The 27,046-nt window shown below is 39.5% G+C and overlaps 2 protein-coding genes and 1 pseudogene across 2 annotated transcripts in view; 1 reads left to right on the forward strand and 2 right to left on the reverse strand.

Annotated features, from left to right (window-relative positions):
• Window positions 1–27,046, reverse strand: part of ADAM10 (ADAM metallopeptidase domain 10) — a 154,280-nt gene that overhangs the window by 87,286 nt on the left and 39,948 nt on the right. The window lies entirely within an intron of this gene.
• On the forward strand, window positions 1,371–4,104 carry LOC109023336 (guanine nucleotide-binding protein G(I)/G(S)/G(O) subunit gamma-10). The gene is made up of 2 exons (XM_055364040.2): window positions 1,371–1,403; window positions 3,072–4,104. Exons 1-2 carry the CDS (start codon window positions 1,371–1,373, stop codon window positions 3,306–3,308), a joined length of 270 nt encoding a protein of 89 aa, XP_055220015.1. The 3' UTR covers window positions 3,309–4,104.
• LOC101143330 (putative heat shock protein HSP 90-beta 4) lies at window positions 6,710–12,591 on the reverse strand (annotated as a pseudogene).

The following is a 27,046-nucleotide window of genomic DNA, read 5'->3' on the forward strand; positions in this document are numbered from 1 at the left end:
ACGTCTTTTTTTTACATATACATGTTTTGCAGAGTACTATAAGAACCTTGTTTTTCAAAATACTTAATAAAAATTTGTAACATTAAGTTGTATGGGGAAACATACAGTCACTTCACACATTTGTGACATGAATAAGTTGGTACAATCTCTATGGTGGGAAAACTGGTTTAAAAAATCCAAATTACAAATGTACATAGCCTTTGATACAAGAATTCCATTTCTAGAAATTTATCTTATATATACTTGCATGTAAGTGAAATTACTTCCATACTACAAAGAATGTGGCATAATAAGAAATATAAAGTTAAGCCAGGTGCAGTGGCTCATGCCTGTAATCCCAGAACTTTGGGAGGCTGAGGCAGGTGGATCATCTGAGGTCAGGAGTTCAAGACCAGCCTGGCCAACACAGCAAAACCGTCTCTACTAAAAATACAAAAACTAGCCAGGCATGGTGGCTTGCACCTCTAGTCCCAGCTACTGGGGAGGCTGAGGTAAGAGAACTGCTTGAATCTGGGAGGTGGAGGCTACAGTGAGCCAAGATCATGCCACTGCACTCCAGCCTGGGTGACAAAGTGAGGCTCCGTCTCAAAAAAAAAAAAAAAAGAGAGAAGGAAATAAAAAGTCATCCCTCAGTATCCATGGGGGATTGGTTACAGGACCCCCAAGGATACCAAAATCTAAAAATGTTCAAGTCCCTTATACAAAATGGTACAGTATTTGTATATAACAAATGTATTTGTAGAGTATTTGTATATATACATCCTCCTGTACACTTTAAATCATCTCAAAATTACTTATAATACCTCACACAGTGTAAATTCTATGTAAATAGTTCTTATACTGTATTGTTTAGGGAATAATGACAAGGAAGAAAGTGTACATGTTCAGTACAGATGCAACCATGCGAATTATTTTCAATCCAAGGCTGACTGAATCCACAGATATAGAGGGCCAAATCTATTTGACCTTTGTCCCCAGTTCCTGGCACAGTGCTCCTAAAACCCTTGGAATATCCTCAGTGATAGGTGTCTCTTCACTCATTCATAATGAGTCTGTTTCACTCACATCTGAGTTTATGCTAATGAGGTGACTTAGAGTGGGGCCCCTAGATGACCTTGGAATAGAGCTGGTCGCCAGAAAGATCAAATAATAAGAGCAATGGAATTTCAGCCCTAGCCACTGACTCCACCCCAGAAAGTGAGGTGGGAGAGACAGGAGATTAAGCTCTATAGAAACTCTTGAACAATGAGATCTGATCAGCTTCCAGGGTTGAACACACTGAGTTGATTGGAGGGTAGTGAACCCAGAGAGCACACAGAAACTCTGTGCTGCCTCCCACATTCCTATGCATCTCTTCCATTTAGGTAATCATGAGTTGTATCCTTTATAATAAACCAGCAAGAGTAAGTAAACTGTTTTCCTGAGTTCTGTCAGCCAGGTTAACAAATTATCTAACCTTAGGAGGAGGTTGACGGAACCCCCAATTTATAGCAGGTGGTCCGAAGTACAGGTGGCCCAGGACTTACAAATGGTGTCTGAAGTGGAAAGCAGTGTTGTAGGAATGGGCCCTTAAGCTGTGGGGTCTGCACTAGCTCCAGATATTTACTGTGAGAACTGAATTACGCTGAATTGTTGAACACCCACTTGGTGTCTGGAGAATCAAGAGAATTGGTTGCTGGTGTTGGAAAACATCCCAGAAAGATTATTCACCTTAGCACTATTTGAAATAGTACATGATTAGTAACAACAGAACTAGTTAATTTGCTTATGGTACATAATCGTATTTATGGGTATACCCATATAACTGTATACTACAAAGCTGAAAAAAATATATAAAATATTTACATGTAATCAAATCATAGACCCCTAAGTTATATTAAGTAAAAAAAAAAAAAAAAAGGCCGAGTGCAGTGGCTCACGCCTGTAATCCCAGCATATGGGGAGGCCGACGCAGGCGGATCATGAAGTCAGGACATCGAGACCATCCTGGCTAACACGGTGAAACCCCATCTCTACTAAAAATACAAAAAATTAGCCGGGCGTGGTGATGGCTGCCTGTAGTCCCAGCTACTTGGGAGGCTAAGGCAGGAGAATCGCGTGAACCCGGGGGAGGCAGAGCTTGCAGTGAGCCGAGATCACGCCACTGCACTGCAGCCTAGGTGACAGAACAACACTCCGTCTCCAATAAATAAATAAATAAGATACAAAAAAAGAGAATATAGTATGTTACCTTTTTTAAAAAACAAGAATATGAAGGAGAATATATATATATATGTATATATACATATCTCCACATTTCTGTGTAGAGAATTTCTGAGTAAGATACACATTATCAGAATGTGCATCAAATTTCTTGACAGATACACAATAAACTAATAACAATGGTTGTCCCCAAGAATGGAAAGTGGGTGACTGGGAAATAAGGGAGGGAAGGATACCTCATTGTATATCTTTTGTGCCATTTAAATTTTAAAACATATGAACATATTTCTTATTCAAAAAATAAAATGTAAGTTAAAATAACATCTTAAGACACAAAACAAAAACTACTGCTCTTTGGACAGATGAATCAATTTTGACTTTCAAATTACTAACTTAGAAATAAACAAAAAGTTTTGTTGCCACAATGGTGGAGAAACCATTACTGGACTTGCCTACCTACCTCAAAAATACAGTTTTTCAGTTACATAAATGAAACAACTGCTTTCAGACAACAGACAACAAGCAGTGAAGGACTATGATTTAAGAAAAAAGGAATGTGCAACAATGAGAAAGAACTCCAGAAATCTGCACAGGCGTTCACCTGTAGTCTTTGGCTCTATACTATCGTGGATGCATAAAGAGAGACTCCACAAAGATGGGCCCAAAAACAACTATTGAGGAGCTGTTAGTTGACCAATTACTGGATCTTGCAAGAGACAGGGATACATCGAAGTTCTGATCAAGCACAGAAGACAGACTTTGTTGTCATTTAATAGAGAACCCAGAAAAGCCACTCCTTGGAAATAGGAACAAACTATTCCTAGAAGAAAGGCTACTTCAAACCTATCCTAACAAAGCTTAAAAACAAGGCTGGGCCCTCGGAGCCCAGCGCCGCCACCACGTCCTCTGGGGCTAGCGCGAGCGCCCTGCAGTGCCTGGTGGAGCAGCTCAAGTTGGAGGCTGGCGTGGAGAGGATCAATGTCTCTCAGGCAGCCGCAGAGCTTCAACAGTACTGTATGCAGAACGCCTGCAAGGATACCCTGCTGGTGGGTGTTCCAGCTGGAAGTAACCCCTTCTGGGAGCCCAGATCCTGTGCTTTACTCTGAAGACTCTAGGAGAGAAGTTTGCTGAGGAATGCCTTCAAGCACAAAGTGATGAATGACTGCCTTCAAGTCTCAAGAAAACACTTTTCTCTAACTTTTAGAGATATTTCAGCCCTTTCCTGTGGCCTGGTCCTATAGCCAAAATCACAGAAATTCATGAGTTTCTACTTGAGTGAGGAAACTGGGTGAAGGAATAGAGTTTTAAATAGTAATAGCTTGTTTTTTTGTGCAAGTACTTTTATACATAAGATAAACAAAAACCTTACCACCAAACATACCAAAATGCACCTCTTTCATAAGTGAGTTACTAAGATTTCTATACCTGGAATATCATGTATGTTTCATTTACTGGATGTTTACATTTTAGGAAGGAAAATAGTTTTGTTTATTTAAACAATCGAATACTTGTAAACTGTTGTTCCTGGAAGATATTTATACCATAAAAAATTTGTTCTTTTCTCATGAATTTACAATTCCTAAATGAAGACCAGAAAGTACAAATTGCTGGGAGGAAGAATAGGCTCTACTAATCAACTGATGTCTTGATTTTTCTAAATGGGAAGATTGTTTTATTTTTAACACTAATTATGGGAGCAGATTCTTAGCAAACTTGTTTGGAAAAGTTAACGTTATGATGTGCATTAGGCTGCCCCATCGTGTATATAAATGAAGCAGATTTGATCTTTGTATTCTTACGTTCCTCTACTTTGTAGCTGTGGCTGTACTTAAAGAAATACAGAATTTCATATATTTAAAAATGTTTAAAATGTGACCCACAGAACATTGTAAATGATTAAAAACTAACATAAAAACATTACAAACTAAAAGAATTCTTAACTTCACAAGGGTTTTACTTTGATGACGTGCCTCTGATTTAATTTGGGACACTTTTTTAGAAGGATACATTATTCGTGTTTGTAATAGTCTTTGAAGAGCTTGGAAATAAAATTTCTGCTTAATTAATCATTAAAAAAAAAAACAAGGCTCAAAAGGGTCAAGCCGATCCACAAGTTACTCAACTATCTAACAAACAAAACTCCATACTTTTTAAAAAAAAAATACGAACAGTTAAACTGTGGTATATCCATACAATAGGATAGAATTTAGTAATAACAAGGAACAAACTATTGATAAACACAACAATTTGTACAAACTTCAAAAAAATTATGCTGAGTGGAAAAGTCAATCTCAAAGATACTACTTGCATAATACGATTCATGCGACAATCATGAAATAATCTAATTATGGAGATGGAGAACCAATTAATGGTTGTTGAGGATTATAGATGGGGGAGGGGATGAATGTGGCCATAAAGGGATAGCACAAGGGAGTCTGGTAATGCTACCATTGAGTATCTTTGATTGTAGGGATAATTACACAAGACTACCCATGTGACAAAATTGCACAGAATTATGCACAGGCACACATACATGCACGTACATGTAAAACTGATGAAACCCAAATAAACTCTATGCATTGTACCAATATCAATCTTGGTTTTGATGTTGTAATATAGTTATATAAATTGTGAACACTGAGGGAGACTGGGGGAAAGATGTCCAGGACTTCCCAGTAGAAGCTCCTGTGAATCTACAATTATTTTTAAATTAAAAGTTTTTTAAAAATCCAGACACAGGTGGGCACAGTGGCTCACACCTGTAGTCCCAGTATTTTGGGAGGGCAAGGTGGGAAGATTGCTTGAGCCCAGGAGTTTTCAATAAGCCTGGGCAATGTAGCAAGACTCCATCCCTAATTTTAAAAAAAACAAACAACAACAAAAAGACACTAAATATTAATCAAAATGTGAAATATCCAATTAAAAACCACAAACTATTAAAAAAAACAAGGGGTAAAAAAACCAAACCACTAACTATAAAGAAATGTGACAAAGAAGAAGAAAACTAGTCCCCCCCAAAAAAAGTGAGAATGAATGATAACGGAATTAGCAGACAAGGATTTAGTGATTTAGTGTCTATATATTGTAAATATGTTAAAGAATTATGGGGAAAATATAAGCACAATAAGGAGAAACCAGAAACTGTCGAAAGAGGGGAGGGGAGGGACAGGGAAGAGAGGAGAGAGGGAAAGGAATGAGAGGGGAGGAAACTTCCAGAATTGGAAAATATAATTTCTAAAATGAAAAAAAATTATATATATATATAATATATATATATATTATATATATATATTATATATATATATATATCTCCCTCTCTCTCACTGGACTGACTTAAGAGCAGATGAGATACTGCAAGAAAGAATATCAGTGAACTTGAAGACAGGGTAACAAAAACTATCTAACTTGATGTACAGAGAGATAAAAAGTTTAAAAAAAAAAAACCCAGAGCCTCAGTAACCTATGAAACAGTAAATAAATAAAGAAGCGAGAGGAGACAGAAAAAAAAATTTGATAAAATGATAAAAAACTTCCAAATTGATAAAACTATAAACACAAGTCTAAGAAAGTCAACAAACACCAAGAAAGACACACACAAAGAAAAACCCACAAGACACACCACAGTCACTGCTGAAAATCAGCGTTAAAGAGAAAATCTTAAAATCCATCAAAGAGACTGATTATATGCAGAATGACTGCTGATTTAACATTAGAAATAATGCAAGCAGGCTGGGCGTGGTGGCTCACACCTGTAATCCTAGCACTTTGGGAGGCCAAGGTGGACAGATTGCCTGAGCTTAGGAGTTCGAGACCAGCCTGGGCAACATGGTGAAAGCCTGTCTCTACTAAAATACAAAAAATTAGCCATGCATGGTGGTGTGCACCTGTAGTCCCAGCTACTCAGTAGGATGAGGCAGGAGAAGTGCTTGAACCCAGGAGGCAGAGGTTGCAGTGAGTTGAGATCACGCCACTGCACTCCAACGTGGGCCACAGAGCAAGACTCTGTCTCCACAAAAATAATAATAATAATAATGCAAGCTAGAAATTATTGGAGTAACTTTTTTAATGCTGAAAGAAAAACAATGTCAATCCAAATTTTATAGCCAATAAAAAAGATCATTAAAAAATACATTGTCAATGAAGAATAAAAAAGAAAACATCATTACAGTACTGCAGACATTGAGTGATAAAGTAATATTATGAGCATAATGAAAATAAATTCAATTACTTAGATAAAATAAACTCCTTAAAAGGTACAAATTATGAAAACTATCACAAAATATAGAAAATCTGAATAAGCCCCTATCTACTGAAGAAAATGAATTCATGATTTAAGGCCTTTCCAAAAGAAAAATACCAGGGCCAGATGGTTCCCCTGATGTCCTATAAAACTATTTTAAGAAAACAGGAGGGAAGAGTACTCAACTCATTTTATGTGGCTCACCCTGATTCCAAAACCAAAGACAGACCCAAAAAAAAAAAAAAAAAAATACTGATATTCCTTATGAACATAAACAAAAAAATCCAACCAAAAACTAGAAAACTGAACAAAGCAATAAATAAAAAGGATAATACATCATAAGCAAATGAAGTAATAAGAGGCTGGCTTAACATTCTAAAATCATCAATGTAATTCACCGCATTCAAAGGGGAGAAAAGCCACAAAATCATCTCATTAGGTACAGAAAAAGCATCTAACAAATTTCAGCACCCACTCATGATAAAATTCTCAGCAAACTAGGAAGAGACAGGAACTTCCTTAACCCGATAAAATGCATCTACAAACTCCAGTTAACATCATACTTAAAGGTGAAAGACTGAATGCTTCTCCCCTAAGATTGGGAAGAAGGTAAAGATATTCACACTTGCCACTTTTATGCAACTCTGTAACATTCAGTATGATGTTACAGATACCACAACAAGCCAAGAAAAATAATCCTCTTTTAGTTGCTAATCCCCAGAAATGGTAATCTTTTGTGTTGTTTTACTGTATAAAAACAGCATAGTCTTTATTTTACGTACTTTCAGAACAAAATAAACAACAACAAAAAAACAGGATATACAACATCCAATTCTGCTGTCAAAGTAGGGAGGGAATGGGGCTTGACGCCCTTGTTTCCTGCCTTAGACACAAGGACAGGAGAGAAAAAATACTAGATATCAGCAGAGAGAGCCAGGTGGGACAGGACCACTCAAAGCTGCAGTGGGAGCCATGGGGACACTATGCAAGGGCACAAGGTTTCCAGGTATAAACTCTTAATCTACTTCTTCCATGTGAAACACATCCTCATCGCCCTCAGCGGAGGTGGATCTCATCAGGAACAGCAGCACTGAGTTCCTCTGTTGCCACTTCATCTTCATCAATAGCTAACCTATCTTGATCATGTGGTAGATGCAGCTGGATAGGTCTGAGGATCCTCAAGGGAGAAGCCAGAAGAGAGCAGTGTGGTTTCAAACAGCAGCACCACCAGGTCACTGACAGCCTTGTTGTTCTTGTCTGCCTCAGCCTTCTGCTGTAGTGTCTCCACAATGGGGTGGTTGGCGTTGATCTCCAGGTGCTTTTTAGCCATCATATAACCCATCATAGAGTTGTCCCAAAATGCCTGCGCTTTCATGATCCACTTCATATTGGCTATCTAGCTGTAGGTGCTGGTCACAATGCGGCAGGGTGAAGACACAAGCCTACTGGAGATTGTCACCTGCTCAACCTTCTTATCTAAGATTTCTTTCATGAGCCTGCAGAGGTTCTCAAACTTTACCTTGCTCTCCTCCATTATCTTCTTCTCCTCCTCATCCTCAGGTAGCTCCAGACCCTCCTTGGTAACTGACACCAGGGTCTTCCCATCAAATTCCTTGAGCTGCTGCACACAGTACTCATCAATGGGCTCACTCATATATACTACCTCGAAGCCCTTCTTCCACACTTGCTCCACAAAAGCAGAGTTGGCTACCTGCTCTTTGCACTCACCAATGATGTCACAGATGGACTTCTGTGCCTCCTTCATGCAAGACACATACTCTGACAGAGATGTCATCTCATCTCCAGATGGAAGGTGTGAGACCACAGCAGTTCAGACAGGTGTCGCCAGTTAATAGAGTCCTCATGGATTCCAAGCCACGAGATTTTAGAGAATACCTCATCTAATTTCTTGTTATTCTCCTTGTCTTCTGCCAGCCCAGAGATGCTCAAGCCACTTCTTCTTCTTCTTTTTTTTTTTTTTTTTTTTTTTTTTTGAGACAAGCCTTGCTCTGTCGCCCAGGCTTAGTGCAATGGCATGATCTTGGCTCACTGCAACTTCTGCCTCCCAGGTTCAAGCAATTCTCCTGCCTCAGCCTCCCAAGTAGCTGGGATTACAGGCGTTGTGCCCAGCTAATTTTTGTATTTTTAGTAGAGACAGGCTTTCACCATGTTGACCAGGCTGGTCTTGAACTCCTGACCTCAGGTGATCTGCCCACCTCAGCCTCCAAAACTGCTAGGATTACTCACAGGCGTGAGCCACCATGCCCAGCCGGCATTTCTTAACAATGTTTTTGCAAATGACTTCCAAGATTTTGCTCTGCTGGAGCATTTCCCGGGAGATGTTTGGGGAAAGATCCTTAGAGTCAACCATACCACGGACAAAGCCGACATAATCTGGCATCAAATCATCAAAGCTGTCCATGATCCACACATGATGGACACAGAGTTGTTCATTTTCCTCTTGTTCTAAAAAAGGTCAAAGGGAGCCTGATGAGGGATGAATAGCAATACCCTGAATTCCAAATGAGCTTCTACAGGGAATTGCTTGACTGCCAAGTGGTCTTCCCAGGCACTGGTGAGGCTCTTGTAGAATTCTCCACACTCTTCCTGGGTGATGTCATCAGAGTTTCTGGTCCAAATCGGCTTGGTCTGGTTTAGTTCTTCCCGATCAGTGTATTTCTCCTTGATCTTCTTTGTTTTCTTCTTATTATTCTTATCAGTGTCATCCTCCTCATCGGAACCCACATCTTCAATCTTGGGCTTTTCTTCATCATCTTTATCTTCCTCTTCTTTCTCACCTTTCTCTTCCTCATCATCACTGATTTCCTTCTCTGGTTCCTTCTCCAAATAAACGGCGATAAGAAAGCCTATGAACTGAGGGTGCTTCTTCACTACTTCTTTGACCCACCTCTCTTCTAAGTACTCTGTCTGATCTTCTTTAAGGTGAAGGATCACTTTGGTATCCCTGTCAATGGGCTCACCATGGTCAACATGTAAAGTGAAGGAACTCCCAGCAGAAGATACCCAGGAATACTGTTCTTCATCATTGTGCTTTGTGATGGCTACTTTCTCTGCCACTAGGTAGGCAGAATAAAAGCCAACACCAAATTGCCCAATCATGGAGATTTCTGCACAAGACTGAAAAGCCTCCATAAATGCTTCAGTACCAGACTTGGCAATGGCTCCCAAATTATTTATGAGATCAGCCTTGGTCATGCCAATGCCTGTGTTGACCAAAGTCAGGATGCATTCCCGAGGGTTGGGGATGATGTCAATTTTCAGTTCTTTATGACCGTCCAACTTGGAAGGGTCTGTCAGGCTCTCAGAGTGAATCTTGTCTAAGGCATCAGAAGCATTAGAGATCAACTCCTGAAGGAAAATCTCCTTGTTGGAATAGAAGGTGTTGATTATGAGAGACATGAGTTGGGCAATTTCTGCCTAAAAGGCAAAAGTCGCCACCTCTCCTTCTCCATGGTACACCTCCGCAGGCATCTTGAAAGGAAAAGGCTTACAAGCACTAGAGAGCAAGGTGGGCTGAGTGTCCAAAATGCACACGGCACCAAGGCTGCACAGGGGTGACTCAAGAGCTAATTCTTTATACTAAAATTTCATTCTTCAAATTACTGTATGGATTCTGCCTCGTAAATGGACCTTGCTTAGCACACGTACCATAAAGCTACAGTATACCAAACAGTGGCATAAAAATATAGACAGATCAATGAAATGAAAGACCTAAGAATATATAAATAGGTCTCAACATATACAGATCATGGCAATTCAAAGAATTGATAGCTTTTTCAAAAAGTGATGCTAAAAAATTTATATCCATGTGAAAAATATTACCCTTGACCCTTACCTCTATCATAAAGAAAAATTAAATTGAATTGCAATACAGACTTACATGTAAAATTGTAACTGGAAACATCTAGAAGAAAACTGTCATGGCCTTGGTAGTCAATGCTATCTCAAGAAACAAAAGCAAAAATCATAAAAGAAAAAAATTTTTTCATTAAAAGGGCTTCTTAAAAATTCAAAACTTCCGCTGAGAAATAGCTTTAAAAAAAAAAAAAAAAAAGAGGCAAGCCACAGTCTGGGAGAAAACATTTGCAATACATATGGTCTGACAAAGAACTTATATTCAGAATATCTTTTTAAAAACCTCTTACAAATCAATAATAAGACAACCATTGAAAGACAACAATGTGAAAAAATACTTCACAAAGAAGATACACAGGTGGCAAACAAGCATATGGAAACCTACATAACATCATTAGTCAACAGAGAAATGTAAATCAGAACTAGAATAATATATTATCACATACCCTTTGCTAGAACAACATCTCCAAATATTATTAGGGTGTTGAGTACCTGGAACTCACACACTGCTGATGGGAATGGAAAATGACAACATCACTTTGGAAAACTGTTTAGCACTTTCTTACAAAGTCAAACATATAAAAACCAGGCCGGGCACAGTGGCTCATGCCTATAATCCCAGCACTTTGGGAAGCCGAGACAGGCAGATCACTGAAGGTGAGGAGTTCAAGACCAGCCTGGCCAGCATGTTTGAAACCCCGTCTGTACTAAACATACAACAATTAGCCAGGTGTGGTGGCAGGTGCCTGTAATCTCAGTGATTTGGGAGGCTGAGGCAAGATAATTGCTTGAACCCAGGAGGAGGAGGTTGCAGCGAGCCGAGATCATGACACTGCACTCCAGCCTGGGAAACAGAACAACACTCCCTTTCAAAACAAAAACAAAAACAAACAAGGCCAGGCGAGTTGGCTAGTGCCTGTAATCCCAGTACTTTGGGAAGCTGAGGGAAACCCCATCTAAAACAAACAAACAAACAAAAAAAGCTTATGACCCAGCAATTCTACTCAAGAAAAAGAAAACATAAAGCATATATCCACACAAATAACTGAACACAAATGTTAGCAGCAGCTTCATTTATAATAGCCAAAAACTGAATATAACCTAAATGTCTATCAACAAGTAAAGAGAAAGATGTATTCATATAATGGCAAACTACTCAGAAATTTAAAAAAAAAAAAAAGCCAACTATTGAAAATACGCACTTTTGTTAAGACACAAAAGAATGCAGAGTCTAATTCCATTGATATGTAATTCTGGAACAGTCAAAATCTATCTATAGTGACAGGAAGCAGATCAGCAGTTGCCTAGGGTGGAGACTAAGAGTAAAAAGTAATGAGGGAATTTTGTGATATGACAGAAACATTCTTCATCTTGATTTCAATGGCAGTTGCCTAAGTATATACATTTGCCAAAATGCACCTCCAACTATATGCCTAACATGAATATATTTTATATAAGTAGGGGTCAGTAGCATACATTTACTAGCTTCAAAACTGTGTCCATTTTTAAACATTGTCTATTTTCTCTTTTCCTTCATTTCACGTCAATCTTGGCACCCTTTTAGTTCGAGGCTGTACTCACATTCCTCTTGCCAAATAACTCCCAGGGCTTCCCAGGTACAAGAACTCCAGGCTTTCTACTTAAAGCCTTAAGGACCCAAGCTACTGCTGCAAGTAATCAACAAAGCCCAACACATCTTCTAAATGAGAACTCCACAAACTTAAAAATAGACTCTCCTGAACAAACAAGTATCCTGCCTCAACTTTTGCTGCCTATCATGTATTTTTATAAAATTACTTTTGCAAACTGATAGGAAATTCTAGGCCATATATGTGACTGTAAATACATAAATTATGTTTATAAAGGTTCACACTATTTTGAAAAATCATTATCATATTTACACATTTACAGTTACTATAAAAACACTATCTCAAAACAGCATCGTCATTAAAATTTATTATTCAGCAAAATTGCACCCTGAAACCACTGTTAAATGAAAGCACTAGTATTCTATACAGAAAAAAAAATTGAGGGCAAAAGCTACAAAAAGATATTTAAGTTTTAATATAAGACCTGGCCAACAGAGCGAGACTCTGTCTAAAAAAAAAAGAACGAACATTCTGGCCTGGCACGGTGTTGGTGGTAATCCCAACATTTTGGGAGGCCGAGGTGGATAGATATTTGAGGTCAGGAGTTCAAGACCAGCCTGGCCAACGTGGTGAAACCCTGTCTCTACTACAAATATAAAAATTAAGCAGGGTGCGGTGGCTCACACTTGTTATCCCAGCACTTTGGGAGGCCGAGGCGGGTGGATCACCTGAGGTCAGGAGTTCAAGACCAGCCTGACCAACATGGTGAAACCCCATCTCTACTGAAATTACAAAATGAGCCGGGTGTGATGATACATGCCTGTAATCCCAGCTACTTGGGAAGCTGTGGCAGGAGAATCGCTTGAACCCAGGAGGCAGAGGTCAAGGTGAGCCAAGATTGCACCATTGCACTCCAGCCTGGGCAACAAGAGTGAGACTCCACCTCAAAAATTAAAATAAAAATACAAAAATTAGCCGGGCAGTAGTGGCACACGCTACTCCCAGCACTTTGAGAGGCTAAAGTGGGAGAATCCTGAGCCCGGGAGGCAGAGGTTGCAGTGGGCCAAGATCACGCCACTGCACTCCAAGTCTGGGTGACAGAGTGAGACCCTGTCTCAAAAACAACAACAAAAAAAAACATTCTATGCTATATACCCTACCCAAAGAAATATTTATATATCTATTAAGGTGTCTAAGTACAAGCTAGATAAACAACTTAGAAGGAAAACAGAAGTTAAGAACACTTGAAGTAGGCCCCTTACAGCCTTGATACTGATTTCTTTTTTTCTTTCTTTCTTTTTTTTTCCAAGATGAGTCTCACTCTCTCTCGCCCAGACTAGAGTGCAATGCAGCAATCTCGGCTCACCGCAACCTCCACCTCCCAGGTTCAAGTGATTCTTCCGCCTCAGCCTCCTGAGCAGCTGGGATTACAGGCATCCGCCATCATGACCAGCTAATTTTTGTACTTTTGTACAGATGGGGTTTCACCATGTTAGCCAGGCTAGTCTCAAACTCCTGACCTCAGGTGATCCACCCGCTTCAGCCTCCGAAAGTGCTGGGATTACAGGTGTGAGCCACCGCACCTGGCCAATATTGATTTCATAATAAGAAAATCATCTCATACTGACAAAGGGAGCTGCCTGGGGACCACACGATGATACTGCTCATGAAGGGTCCCCTCCACTCCTTAGTCCTAAGCAGCTAGAGCACAGCACGTTTTGAGAGCCCAGCCCCAACAAGCCTGTACCCTGCCCTGGAGGCAAACAGCCCCTGCATCTCCATATCCCTGGAGTCCACTTACATCCCCCACCTACAGCCACTGTTGTGATCCCATGCTGCCCCCAAGCCAAAGTGTAAACCACTGGCAGCAACCCCACTGCCCCCAGCAGCAGAGCTGCTATGCATTTTCATGTGCCCCAAGGAGGCCTAAGTTAGACTGATAAGACTCCCACCACCCAAAGCCACCACTCCTGCTGGCTGCTGCCACTGGTGCTAAACCACAAACTATTGGCAGTGACCCTGCTGCCCCAAGCAGTGGAGCTACTACACCTTTACAAGTGTCCTGAGGACAGACTACCCTGCCCACAGCTGCCACCTGGGGCCCAAAGACCCACTCATCAGCTCAATGCTTATGTCTGGTGCCACTGAAAGCAACCCTTCCCTCCCCAGTGGCAGGGCCCCACTCGAGCACTCCACTGGGGCCATGGGGATCACCCCACCCCTGCCTACCACAGCCAACACCCACGCACATTACTAGTGGGCCTGAGGACAGGTCTACCCAGCCCCCTCCACCACCGTTAACATGTGAACACTTCTCCTAGGGGCCTGAGATTTAGCCCACTCAATCTGCCATTACATACCACAGCTGGTCCCCAACCACATGCACCACCTGCAGGCCTGGAGACTGGCCTGCCCAGCCCATTGCAGCCACTGCCATTATCAGCACAGACCACCTGGGAAAGAGGGTTTTCCCACTATCAACCATGCCACATACGCTGCCCAGGAGCCTGAGAATCTGCCCACCCAACTGGCCAACCACTGCCCCTACCAACACCCAAGTAAGCCACCTGGAGGCCCAAGAATCAGCCCACCTGGACCTGCTAACACCAGTGCCAGCATATGTTGCCCTAAGGCCCAAGGACAGGCCCACTTGGTGAACCTGTCCCCAGCTAAGCCTCACCACAGACTCCACTAACAAACCAAACCCTACATCACTGAGAAAATCAGACACTACTAACGCTGTAAACAGCCGAATAATTTATACGGAGACTACACCACTGCATGCACCCAGATTCATGCCAAAATGCCCTACCCAATCAACATCATAAACACATCTTCAGGAAAAAGCCCTCGCCTCAGAAAGCGAATTCAAAAAACTGGGAAGAAGTGACTGTTATACCATATGCGCAATAAGGACCCAAGAAACATGATAAAGCAAGGAAATATGACCTCTAAAGTAACACAATAATTCTGCAGCAATAGATTCCAATGAAAAAGAAATTTATGAGATCCCAGAAAAAGAATTCAAAATAATATTTAAAAAGCTAAGTGAGGTACAATATACAGACACAATACTAAGAAATCATAAAATTTAAAATACGAATGAGAAATTTACCAAAGACAGATATCATAGGGCTAGGCTCACATCTGTAATCCCAGCACTGTGGGAGGCTGAGGCAGGTGGATCGTTTCAACCCAGGAGTTTGAGACCAGCCTGGGCAACACGGCAAAACCCCATCTCTTAAAAAAAAAAAAAAAAAATTAGCCCAGCATATTGGCGTGAACCTGTAGTCCCAACTACTCAGGTGGTTGAGGTGGGAGGATCGCTTCAGCCCAGAAGGCAGAGGTTGCAGTGAGCCAAGATCGCATCAATGTACTCTAGCCTGGGCAACAGAGTGAGACCTTGTCTCAAAAAAAAAAAAAAAGATAGACAGATATCATAAAAAAGAACAAAATGCAACTACTGCAAGTAAAGAATTCATTGAATGAAATACAAAAATTATTTCAAAAGCTTCAACAATACACTAGATCAAGCAAAAGAAAGAATTTCAGAACTTTAAGACAGGTATTTTGAAATAATCCAATAACATAAAAATAAAGAAGAATAAACACAGCATACATGACATGTAGACACTATAAAGTGACCAAATATTCAAATTTTCAGTGCCCCAGAAGGCAAAGAAAAAACAAAAGGGATAAAAAACCTATTTAACAAAATAAGAGCTGAAAACTTCCCAAATCTAGAAAGCAATTTTGACACCCAGATATAGGAACCTCAGAGACCTTCAAATAGATACAACTCGAAAAGGTCTCTGCCAAGGCACATTATAGTCAAACTGTGAAAAGTCAAAGACAAAGAGAGAATTCTAAAAACAGTAACAGAAAAGCATCTCATCGTTTACAAGGGAACTCCTATCAGACTAACAGCAGAATCCTTACAGGCCAGGAGAAAATGGGATGATATATTCAAAGTGCTAAAAGAAAAAAATACCTGGCAGCCAAGATTACACCCAGGAAAAATTTCTTTCAGAAATGAGGGAGAAATAAAGTCCTTACTACACAAGCAAAAACAGGTAATTTGTCACAACTAGACCAACTGTACAAGAAATGCTCAAAGGAATTCTGCATCTGGAAGCAAAAAGATGATGATCACCATCATGAAAACACACAGAAATATAAAGCTAACTGGTAGAGCAGATACACAAATGAGAAAAAGAAGTCAAATGTTACCACTAAAGAAAACCACCAAACCACAATGATAAACAATAAGAGAAAAAGAAAGGAACAAAGAATATACAGGCTGGGCACAGTGGCTCACATCTGTAATCCTAGCACTTTGGGAGGCCGAAACAGGCAGGTCGCTTGAGGCCAGGAGTTTGAGACCAGCCTGAGCAATGTGGCAAAACCCTATCTCTACAAAAAATTTTAAAAATTAGCCAAGCATGGTGGCGTACACCTTTAGTCCCAACTATGAAGGGCTGAGGTGGGAGGATCACCTGAGCCCAGGAGGTCAAGGCTGCAGTAAGCCATGTGTGATTGCACCACTGCACTCCAGCCTGAGCAACAGAGTGAGAGCCCATCTCAAAAACGCCAAAGAAAACCAAAAAATATACAAAACAACAAGAAATTAATAAAATGGCAGGAATAAGCGCTCACATACCAGTAATAACCTTAACTGTAAAAGGATTAAACTTTCCACTTAAAAGATAAAGATTGGCTAAATGGATAAAAGAAACATGACTCAGCTATATGTTGCCTACAGGAAACTCATCTTACCTGTAAAGACACACACAGACTGAAAGTAAAGAGATGGAAAAAAATATTCCATGCAAATGGAAACCAAAAGTAAGCAGGAGTAGCTAAATATATATGCACCCAACTACAGAGCACCCATTACGTAATGCAAATATTATTAGATCTAAAGGGAGAGATCAACTGCAATACCATAATAGTTGGTAGACTTCAACACCCCACTCTCAGCATTAAACAGATATAGACATAAAATTAACAAAGAATCATTGGATTTAAACTGCACATTGGACCAAATAGGCCTAAAAGACATTTACAGATTTCATACCACAGTTAGAGTACACAACATTCTTCTCATCAGCACATGAAATACTCTCGAGGATAGACCATATGTTAGGAAACAAAACGTTTCAACAAATTTTTTTAAATAGAAATCATATCAAGTCAGACTACAAAAGAACAAAACTAGAAACCAAGAACAAGAACTTTGGAAACTGTACAAATACATGAAAATTAAACAAACATCCTCCTGAAAGACAACTAACTGATCAAGAAAGAAATTAAGGAAGAAATCAAAAAAAAAAATGAAACGAATGAAAATTTGAAACATGACATACCAAAATCCATGGGATACAACAAAAGCACTGCTTACAGGGAAATTTACAGCAATAAATGCCTACCTCAAAAAATATGGAAAGATTTCAAATAAACATATAATGAAGCACCTCAAGGAACTAGTAAAGCAAGAACAAACAAAACCCAAAATTAGTAGAAGAAAATAAATTATAATAATCAAGGTGACTCAGTGACTCAGTGCCTGAAAGCCCAGCACCCTGAGAGGCGGAAATGGGAGTATCACTTGAGGCTAGGAGTTCAAGACCAGCATGAGCAACATAGCAAGACCCCATCCCTAAAAAAATGTAAAAAATACAGCCCAGAGCCCTGTAGTTCCAGTTACTTGGGAGGCTGAGGTGGAAGGACTGCTTGAGCCCACGAGTTCAAGCTTGCAATGAGCTATGATCATGCCACTGCACTCCAACCTGGGAGACAGAACAAAATTCCAACTTAAAAAAACAAAACAAAACAAAACAAAACAAAAAAACAGGGCAGAATTCAACAAAACAGACACTCAAAAAACAATAGGAAGGATAAACAAAACCAAAAGTTTTTTTGAAAAGATAAATAAAATCAATGACCACTTGCTAATCAAGAAAAAAAAACCAGAAATAGCCTGTTGAATAGAAGAAAATATTTGCAAACTATTCATCTGACAAGGGACAAATACCCAGAATATACAAGGAACTCAATAGTTTAAAAAAAAAATCCCATTAAAAAGTGGGCAAAGGACATGAACAGACATTTCTCAAAAGAAGACATAGAAATGTTGGTTTGTGTCCTTTGAGATGAAAAAATAAAGAAGAAAAAGACATAGAAATGGCCAAAAGGTATAAAAAACAATGCTCAACATTACTTACCATCAGGGAAATGCAAATCAAAACCACAATATATCATCTTACCCCAGTTAGAGTGGCTGTTATTAAAAAGATAATAAATAACAAATGCTGGCGAGAATGTGAAGCAACAGTAACTCTTTTTTTTTTTTTTTTTTTTTTTTTTGAGACGGAGTCTCGCTCTGTCGCCCAGGCTGGAGTGCAGTGGCGCGATCTCGGCTCACTGCAAGCTCCGCCTCCCGGGTTCACGCCATGCTCCTGCAGCAACAGTAACTCTTCTATACTGTTGATAGGAATGTAAATTAGTACAGCCACTATGCAAAACAGCATAGAGATTTCTCAAGAAAACAAAAATAGAATTACCACATGATCCGGCAATCCCGCTACTGGGTGTTTATCCAAAGGAAAAGAAATCAGTATGTCAACAGGATACCTGCACTCCCATGTTTAGTGCAGGACTATTTACAATAGCCAAGATATGTAATCAACTAAGTGTGAATCAACGGATAAATGTTTAAAGAAAATGTAGCATATATACACAATGGATTACAATTTGACTATTAAAAATAATAATAATAAGGCCCGGAGCAGTGACTCACGCCTGTAATCCCAGCACTTTGGGAGGACGAGGTGGGCGGATCTCTCAAGGTCAGGAGTTTGAAACCAGCCTGGCCAACACAGCAAAACCCCATCTCTGCCAAAAATACAAAAATTAGCCAGGCGTGGCGGCGCACACCTCTAATCCCAGCTACTCAGGAGGCTGAGGCAGGAGAATCGCTTGATCCAGGGAGGCGGAGGTTGCAGTGAGCCGAGATCGCACCATTGCACTCCAGACTGGGCAACAGAGCGAGATTCTGTCTCAAAAAAAAGAAAAAGAAAAGCAAATCTTATCATTTGCAGCAATATGAATGGAACTAGAGGTCATTATGTTGAGTGAACTAAGCCAAGCACAAAAAGACAAACATCCCATATTCTCACTCTTATGGGTGAGATTAGAAAGTTGATCTCATGAAGGTAGACAGCAGAATGATAGATACCAGTGGCTAGCAAGGGTGCGTGGGTGGGGCTTGAGGGGAGATGAAGAGAGGTTGTTAATGGGTACAAACATACAATTAGATCGAAGTAAAAAGTGCAAATGTTTGACAGCAGAGTAGGGTGACTACAGTTAACAACAATACATTGTATATTTCACAATAGTTTAAAAAAAGAGGACTTGAAATGTTCTCAACACATAGAAATAATGAATACTTGAGGTGATGGACACCCTAAATGCTATGAATTGATCATTTCACATTGTATGCGTGTAACAAAATATCACATGTACCCCATAAACATGTACAAGTATTATGTATTTAAATTTTTTAAAATAATTTTTAAAACAAAATCATGTCTAAGATATAAAACATTCCCAGTATTGATTTAAATTGGATTAAAACCATATATAAAATCAATTCTCAAGTATATATGCAGTCAAGTAGCAGTACAGATAATTTAAAAATCAAATTTAAATCACATATCAAAATTCACTGCTTCTATTAACATCAAAATTAACTTGTATCTAAAACATACATGAACAGAAGAAGGAATGAGGGAGAGCCCAGAAGGCAGGTAAATAGTAGAAAGAAGCCAGAACAAATTAAAGATTGTCATAATCCATAAAATAGTAAAACCACAAAGGAATAATCAGGAATTTGACACAATTTATTCTGTTAACCAAGCAACTGGATTATAGCTTTCTAATTTTAATTCTACCACAATCTGTTTGACAGTCCACACCTTTATGCTATTTTAGCATTTTATAAAATGTAAATCTTTGCAATATTCCTGTTGGATAACATGTTATGAAATAATAATAAAAAGTAGCTGACAGGAACAACCCAACCACATACTACCTTTTTAGTTTTTTAACAAGCCCTCAATAAAAAGCTATCTGAAAACAACCAGATTCTTTAATTGTTTAGACTGCGACTCAACAGTCAGAAAAACTGCAGTATATATTGCCTTATAATGATCATTGTATTCCAGGAAAACAATTTGGTATTCCCTCAAAAAAAAAAAAAAAAACACAGAAATACCATATGATCCAACAATTCCACTTGTAGGTATATACCCAAAGAAACTGAAAGCAGGAACTGAGATAGTTGCACATCAATGTTCATAGCAACATAGTGGACAAAAAATGAAAACGACCCAAATGTTCACAAACAGATGAATAGGTTTTTTTAAAGTATGTATGTATACATACAATAGAATATTGTTCAGCCCTAAAAAGCAACCAAACTCTGATTTTTGCTACAACATGGATGAACCCTGAAAACATCATGATAAGTTAAATAAGTCAGACATAAGTCAGTGAAATAAGTCAGACATTATGGTGAGTGACATGGTTTGGCTCTGTGTCCCCACCCAAATCTCATGTTGAACTGCAATTCCCAGTATTGGGGGAAGACTTGGTGGGAAGTGATTGGATCATGGTGGCAGATTTCCCCCTTGCTGTTCTTGTGATAGTGAGTGAGTTCTCACGAGATTGTCCCTGCTTCCCCTTCTCCTTCTGCTATGACTACATTTCCTGAGGCCTCCCCAGCCTTGCCTCCTGCACAGCCTGCAGAACCATGTGGCAACTAAACTTCTTTTTTTTATAAATTACCCAGTCTCAGGTAGTTCTTGATAGCTTGTTTGGAGGTTCTAGCAGGGGAGCACAGCTACCCATATACCCTTGACCAAAGACCAGTCCTCCTCTATCGAGGATGGTCGTCCTCTTCAACCAAGCATGCAGCTTCAGGAGGGATGCACATGGAGCAGTGAGGGAGGAAGGGGACACCCATCTAGCCAGCCAGATCAGTTGAATGAACCCTGGAGATTAATGGGGTGACAAATGTTGCAGCCAGATTGCCCTCACATCCTCAGGTAGTTCTTTCTAGCAATGTGAGAATGGACTAATACAGTAAGTGAAATAAGTCAGTCATAAATAATCCATGATTCCACGTATATGAGGTACCTAGAATAGAAAACTCACTGGGACAGATAGTAGAATAGTTGGTTGCCAGGGACTGGAGAGAGAGAAAAATGGGGAGTCACTGTTTAATGAGTACATACTTTCTGTTTGTGATGATGGATATGGTGACGGTTGCACAACATTGTGCATGTACTTAATGCCATTTAATGCATTCTTTTAACTGATGCCATAATGGGACATAAAGCCCCAACCAATGAACTTTGGCAATACAGAGAGAAAACCACAGGGCAAAAATCTTGCTCTTTACCACTTAAAAATGGTTAAAATGATAGCTTTTTATTTTACTACAATAAAAATAAATTTTTTAAAATCATTGCATTCCAAAAAGCTGGGGTATAAAATCAAATTGTGTGGCCATGTTTCATAACGGTTAAAGTCTCAAGGGATTTGGTTGGGAAGATGGTATGTGAAGATAATGATGAGATTACAACATTCTTCTTAAATGTATACAGCATAGAGGCTTGCAGTTTTCAGAGCACTTTTACATATATTACTGCATCTTACCCTCAGAGTAACAGTACAAAGGAGACAGGATGAATATTTTAATCAAAGGGTATGACTCAAGGTCATAAGACTAAAATTAGGAGTAGAACTCTAGTATTTGGTTGTCGCATATTGCTCTTTCTACTGTATCAAGAATGCCTCTCAAGCATATGATGGAAAAAGTCAAGCTAACACATGCGGAGTGTTGTAGTAGTCTTAAAGTAACATCATTAGTCTCCAGCAAGTCTTTGAAATCTGAACAAATGCAAGTAAGATATAGAAATAAAAATTATAACCTAATTTGGCTTTCACTGAAAATTGTGCTTTACAATATTACCACAAAAAACTCTCTTTGATTTTTAATGCTTGAGCCACTTTCAAGACTATGGCTAAACTCTGCCCACTACTATGTTTCTTTCAGCAAGTTTAGTTCTTTTTATTATTTTATAATATACTACACCGTCATCAAAAATAAACTGTAGATTTCCTTGAGGAGGTAAGATGTCCTGTATAAAGAACATTATTTCCACTGGGAATGTTTTCCTACCCTCGGATTTAACCACTGTATTGATTTTATGAATCAATAAGTATTATGTTTCTCATCTTGATTATAGTAGTTCTATTATGACTCTTTTTTTGGCGTTGGCATTATAGTAAAATTGTAAAGAATGGAGTGAAGTTATAGGAGGACAAAATCAGTTTAACAAATGATAGCAAATTTTTAAAATACACCAAACAGATACTGAGTCCCTCGTCTTAGTGCTCTGAATATGCAGTTTTACCACGTCGTAGTAATAGCTGGTTTTTCTTTCACAAGCTTTAGAAAAGCATTTTACATCCAAACCAGACAAATAATAGACATACCAGAACCACCTTTGGTGCACAGCAACAAAATAAATTATGTTAGGATGTCATTCCGTAAGTTTTCAGGAAGGTTATGTACCTCCTACATCTTAATATACAGAAATACTTTCTATAGGTTAGAATAGTTAGAATATAGAGTAGTCCCCTCTTACCCACATTGTTTCAGTTATCCACAGTCAACTGTGGTCTGAAAATAGGTGAGTACAGGACAGTAACATATTTTGAGAGAGACCACATTCACATAACTTACAGTAGTTGTCATAATTGTTCTCTTTTGTTATTTGTTATTGTTGTTAATCCCTTACTGTACCTAATTTGTAAACTGACCTTTATCATAGGTATTTATGTAAAGGAAAATTTAATATATTTAGGGTTTAGTACTATCCACAGTTTCAGGCATTCATTGGGGAATCTAGAACATATCCTCTGCAAACAAGGATGGACTACTGTAGACTAAAAAGAAGTTGCCTTTTCCCACGGGGTTGCTATTTTAGCTAAAGATAGTATGGTTCTAACACTCAGAAGAAAACAAGATACAGGGTGCATCCTTTTAACTGAAGTCATAATGGGGCATAAAGCCCCAACTAATGAAGTACGTTGCCAATACAGAGAGGAAATTTGAGGGCAAAAATCCTTGCTTTGAGGTACTATCAGAGTAATCCAGGAGTCCCAGAGACAAGCAGTGTGTTCATGAATAGAGTTCTATCATATCTAAAATGAAGCAGGCCTATGACAGGCCTGGGTTAGTGGTTACTAGGAGTAACTGTACTTAACTAAGGCATTGCTGATGTTTCCAGATACTCATTTCCTCTTAACTTTCACCTTCCTAATTAAGATGCTTGAGAGAGTCTCCATTCAAATTATTTTTTAAGATAAGTTGCCAATATTAACAACAAATATTATTTTGAGTCAATTATCTTCCACTAGTATACTTTTTAAAATAGAAAGGTCATTTTTTCAAGTTATCATAGGGAAGGGAAAGGAAAAGGAGAGGAGGAGGGGAAGAGCAGAGGAACTGGAAGCGAAAGGAACAGGTCTGCAGAGGAGGAAGGGGGAAAGGGTAGAGAGTCAGCCAATGTACACCCCACTAGGCATCTTCCACAGAAATTCTAGGGCTCGGCCGGGTACGGTGGCTCATGCCTGTAACTCCAGAACTTTGGGAGGCCAAGGCAGGTGGATCTCGAGGTCAAGAGTTTGAGACCAGCCTGGCCAACATGGGGAAACCCCACCTCTACTAAAAATACATAAATTAGCCAGGCATGGTGGGGTGCATATGTAATCCCAGCTACTCAGGAGGCTGAGGCAGGAGAATCGCTTGAACCCAGGACACAGAGGTTGCAGTGAGCTGAGATCGCGCCACTGCACTCCAGCCTGGGTGACAGAGTGAGACTCCATCTCAAAAAAAAAAAAAAAAAGAAAGAAAAGGTAAAAAGAAAAAGAAAAGAAAAGAAATTCTAGGGCTATAAACTTTGGCGGGGAAAAAAAAAGCTCAGCCAGGCACAGTAGCTCACGGCTGTAATCCCAGCACTCTGGGAGGCTAAGGCCAGTATTACCTGAGGTCAGGAGTTCGAGAACAGCCTGGGGAACAAGGTGAAACTCCCATCTCTACTAAAAATGCAAAAATTAGCCGGGCGTGGTGGCGTGCCCCTGTAATTCCAGCTGCTCAGGAGGCTGAGGCAGGAGAATCACTTGAACCTGGGAGGTGGAGGCTGCAGTGAGCCGAGATCACGCTACTGCACTCCAGCTTGGAGCGAGACTCCATCAAAAAAAAAAAAAAACAAGAACAAGAAAAAGGAAAAGGAAAACACAGTTCCACGCTTAACCGATGGCCCTGAAGTAAATGAATTAACTCAAAATAAGCAAAAATACATAAACACAAATCTACAAGAGTTCCTAAGGAAGATAAAAGTAAAACTAAAACTTAAAATGAGTAACTTCATCCTATGTAAGAGACAAACAGAACAATAACGTGAGTCTCACGTAAAGGAGAGCCAATGGAAAGAACCTGTCATGATGGCATAATTACAGAACACATGATTACACATATTATACATGATTACAGAATAAGTAGATTTATCTACTGAAAAGAAAAAAGTTTTCTATAAACACTTTCCAACCTCGCACAACTATGTAATTAAATAATTGGCAAGTAAACTACTATGTATAAAACATTAAGGGCCTGGTGCAGTGGCTCACGCCTGTAATCCTAGCACTTTGGGAGCCCAAGGCAGGTGGATCACTTGAAGTCAGGAATTCAAGACCAGCCTGGCCAATATGGTGAAATGCCATCTCTACTAAAAATACGGAAATTAGCCAGGCGTGGTGGTGAGCACCTATAATCCCAGCTACTCAGGAGGCTGAGGCACAAGGATCACTGGAACCCAGGAGGTGGAGGTTGCAATGAGTGAAGATCACGCCACTGTACTCCAGCCTGGGCAACAGAGCGAGACTCGGTCTCAAAAAAAAAAACAAAAACAAAAACAAAACAATAAAACAATGACAGGATTTAAGAATAGAGGGAGACTTCCACTGTTCAGGTATCTAATGTAAACCAACTGTATAAAATAACATCACCTAAATTTACTAATTTAACAAACTGATGAAGTGGACTTGACCAAGAGCACACAAAATCAGAGTTTAAATCTGAAAGTCTTTCCATCACACCAAACTATAATTCCTTGCTTAGGATATATAAGGGAGCCCCCAGGATGGCAAAATGCTGAACATCTTCCTGGTGACAGATAAAAAAAATAATTGAGGCCACACCCGGTGGCTCACACCAGTAATCCCAGCATTTTGGGAGGCAGAGGTGGGAGGATAGCTTTAGCCCAAGAGTTCGAGACCGGCCTGGGCAACACAGCAAGAAGCCCTATCTACAAAAAAAATTAAAAATTAGCCGAGCATGATGGCACACACATCTATGGTCCCAGCTACTCAGGAGGCTGAAGTGGGAGGATTGCTTGAGCTCAGAAGTTTGAGGCCATCCTGAGCAACACAGCAAGACCCTGTCATTCATTCCATCCTAAATAAATAATAAAATACCAACCTGGCAATTGATACTGGCATATAACACAACTATCTGTTCCACACCATGATAACTAAGATTCTTGATTTGCTAGACCTTGTGTTTATACTTGATTTGTTGGTTCAATATAGACTATTTTGGAAACTTACTAGTGCAAAGTGATTATAATTTCAGATTTCAGAGATGCACGCAAATTAACAACTTTATTCCTGCATACAAGTATTATGTCAACCTGCAGAGGTACAGAATGACTTTAAGAAATTAAAGAGGTTATAATACAATCAACTGAAGAATAAGTATTCAGAATCTATATCTAAAAGGAACTGTATATATGATGACCAAAGAATTTTTAATCAGTTTAAAGCTATTACACTATAATACAAGGTTTCCCTGATGCTTAATAAAACACACCAAACAAGCATATTCAAACCAATAAACTAAACATATTCAACACAGTTACTATAAAAGATTTTCAGGTATAATGAAATAGGATAAACATTAAAAGAACCTTTAGTCACATCAAATCCTTGCTGCACCTTTAAGAAAACGCCACAACAACCTTATAAGGAGCTTAACCACTTGAACAACAGAAAAATCCAAGGTTGACTATGAATCTAGATAAAATCTGAGCTAGGGTACTTATCTCAAAAAAGATCCAACTGAACATGCAACATTTTAGCATGAAATATAACATAATTAAGAAAAACAATATATAGGCTTTTCTACTAGGCATATACGTAATTTCTGACATTCACTGTCTAGGTCACCAACTCTAGAAACTCTGGCATTAAAAACTACACCACTGGCCAGGCACGGTGACTCACGCCTGTAATCCCAGAACTTTGGGAGGCCAAGGTGGGCAGATCATCTGAGGTCAGGAGTTCGAGACCAGCCTGACCAACATAGTGAGTCCCCCATCTCTACTAAAAATACAAAAATTAGCCAGGTGTCGTGGTGCACATCTGTAATGCCAGCTACTAGGGAGGCTGAGGCAGGAGAATTGCTTGAACCCAGGAGGCAGAGGTTGCAGTGAGCCAAGATTGCACCACTGCACTCCAGCCCGGGTGACAGAGCAAGACTCCATCTCAAAAAATAAATAAATAAAAAATAAAAAATACACCACTAAATAAGCCATCAGATATAAGCCTGTTTTAGATTACCTTTTAGAGGAAACAATTTCTCCAAAGAATTAAAAACAGCCAGAAAAATACTTTCACACTCTTACTTCCATACCCTTTTCAAAGGAGGAGGGAGAAAGTTGAGTTTACATTTTAAAACAACAACAACAACAAAAACCCTCATTCCCTCTCTTCCAGGTAAGGCCTGGTTAGTGCTTAAAAACATGTAAAATAGGCCAGGTGCAGTGGCTCACGCCTGTAATCCCAGCACTCTAGGAGGCCAAGGCAGGCGGATCATGTTAGGAGATCGAGACCATCCTGGCCAACATGGTGAAACCCCATCTCTACTAAAAATACAAAAATTTAGCTGGGTGTGGTGGTGCACGCCTATAGTCCCAGCTACTCGGGAGGCTGAGGCTGGAGAATCACTTAA

The sequence above is a fragment of the Gorilla gorilla genome, chromosome 16 (assembly GCF_029281585.2).
Source record: "Gorilla gorilla gorilla isolate KB3781 chromosome 16, NHGRI_mGorGor1-v2.1_pri, whole genome shotgun sequence".
In the NCBI taxonomy this organism is placed as follows: domain Eukaryota; kingdom Metazoa; phylum Chordata; class Mammalia; order Primates; family Hominidae; genus Gorilla; species Gorilla gorilla.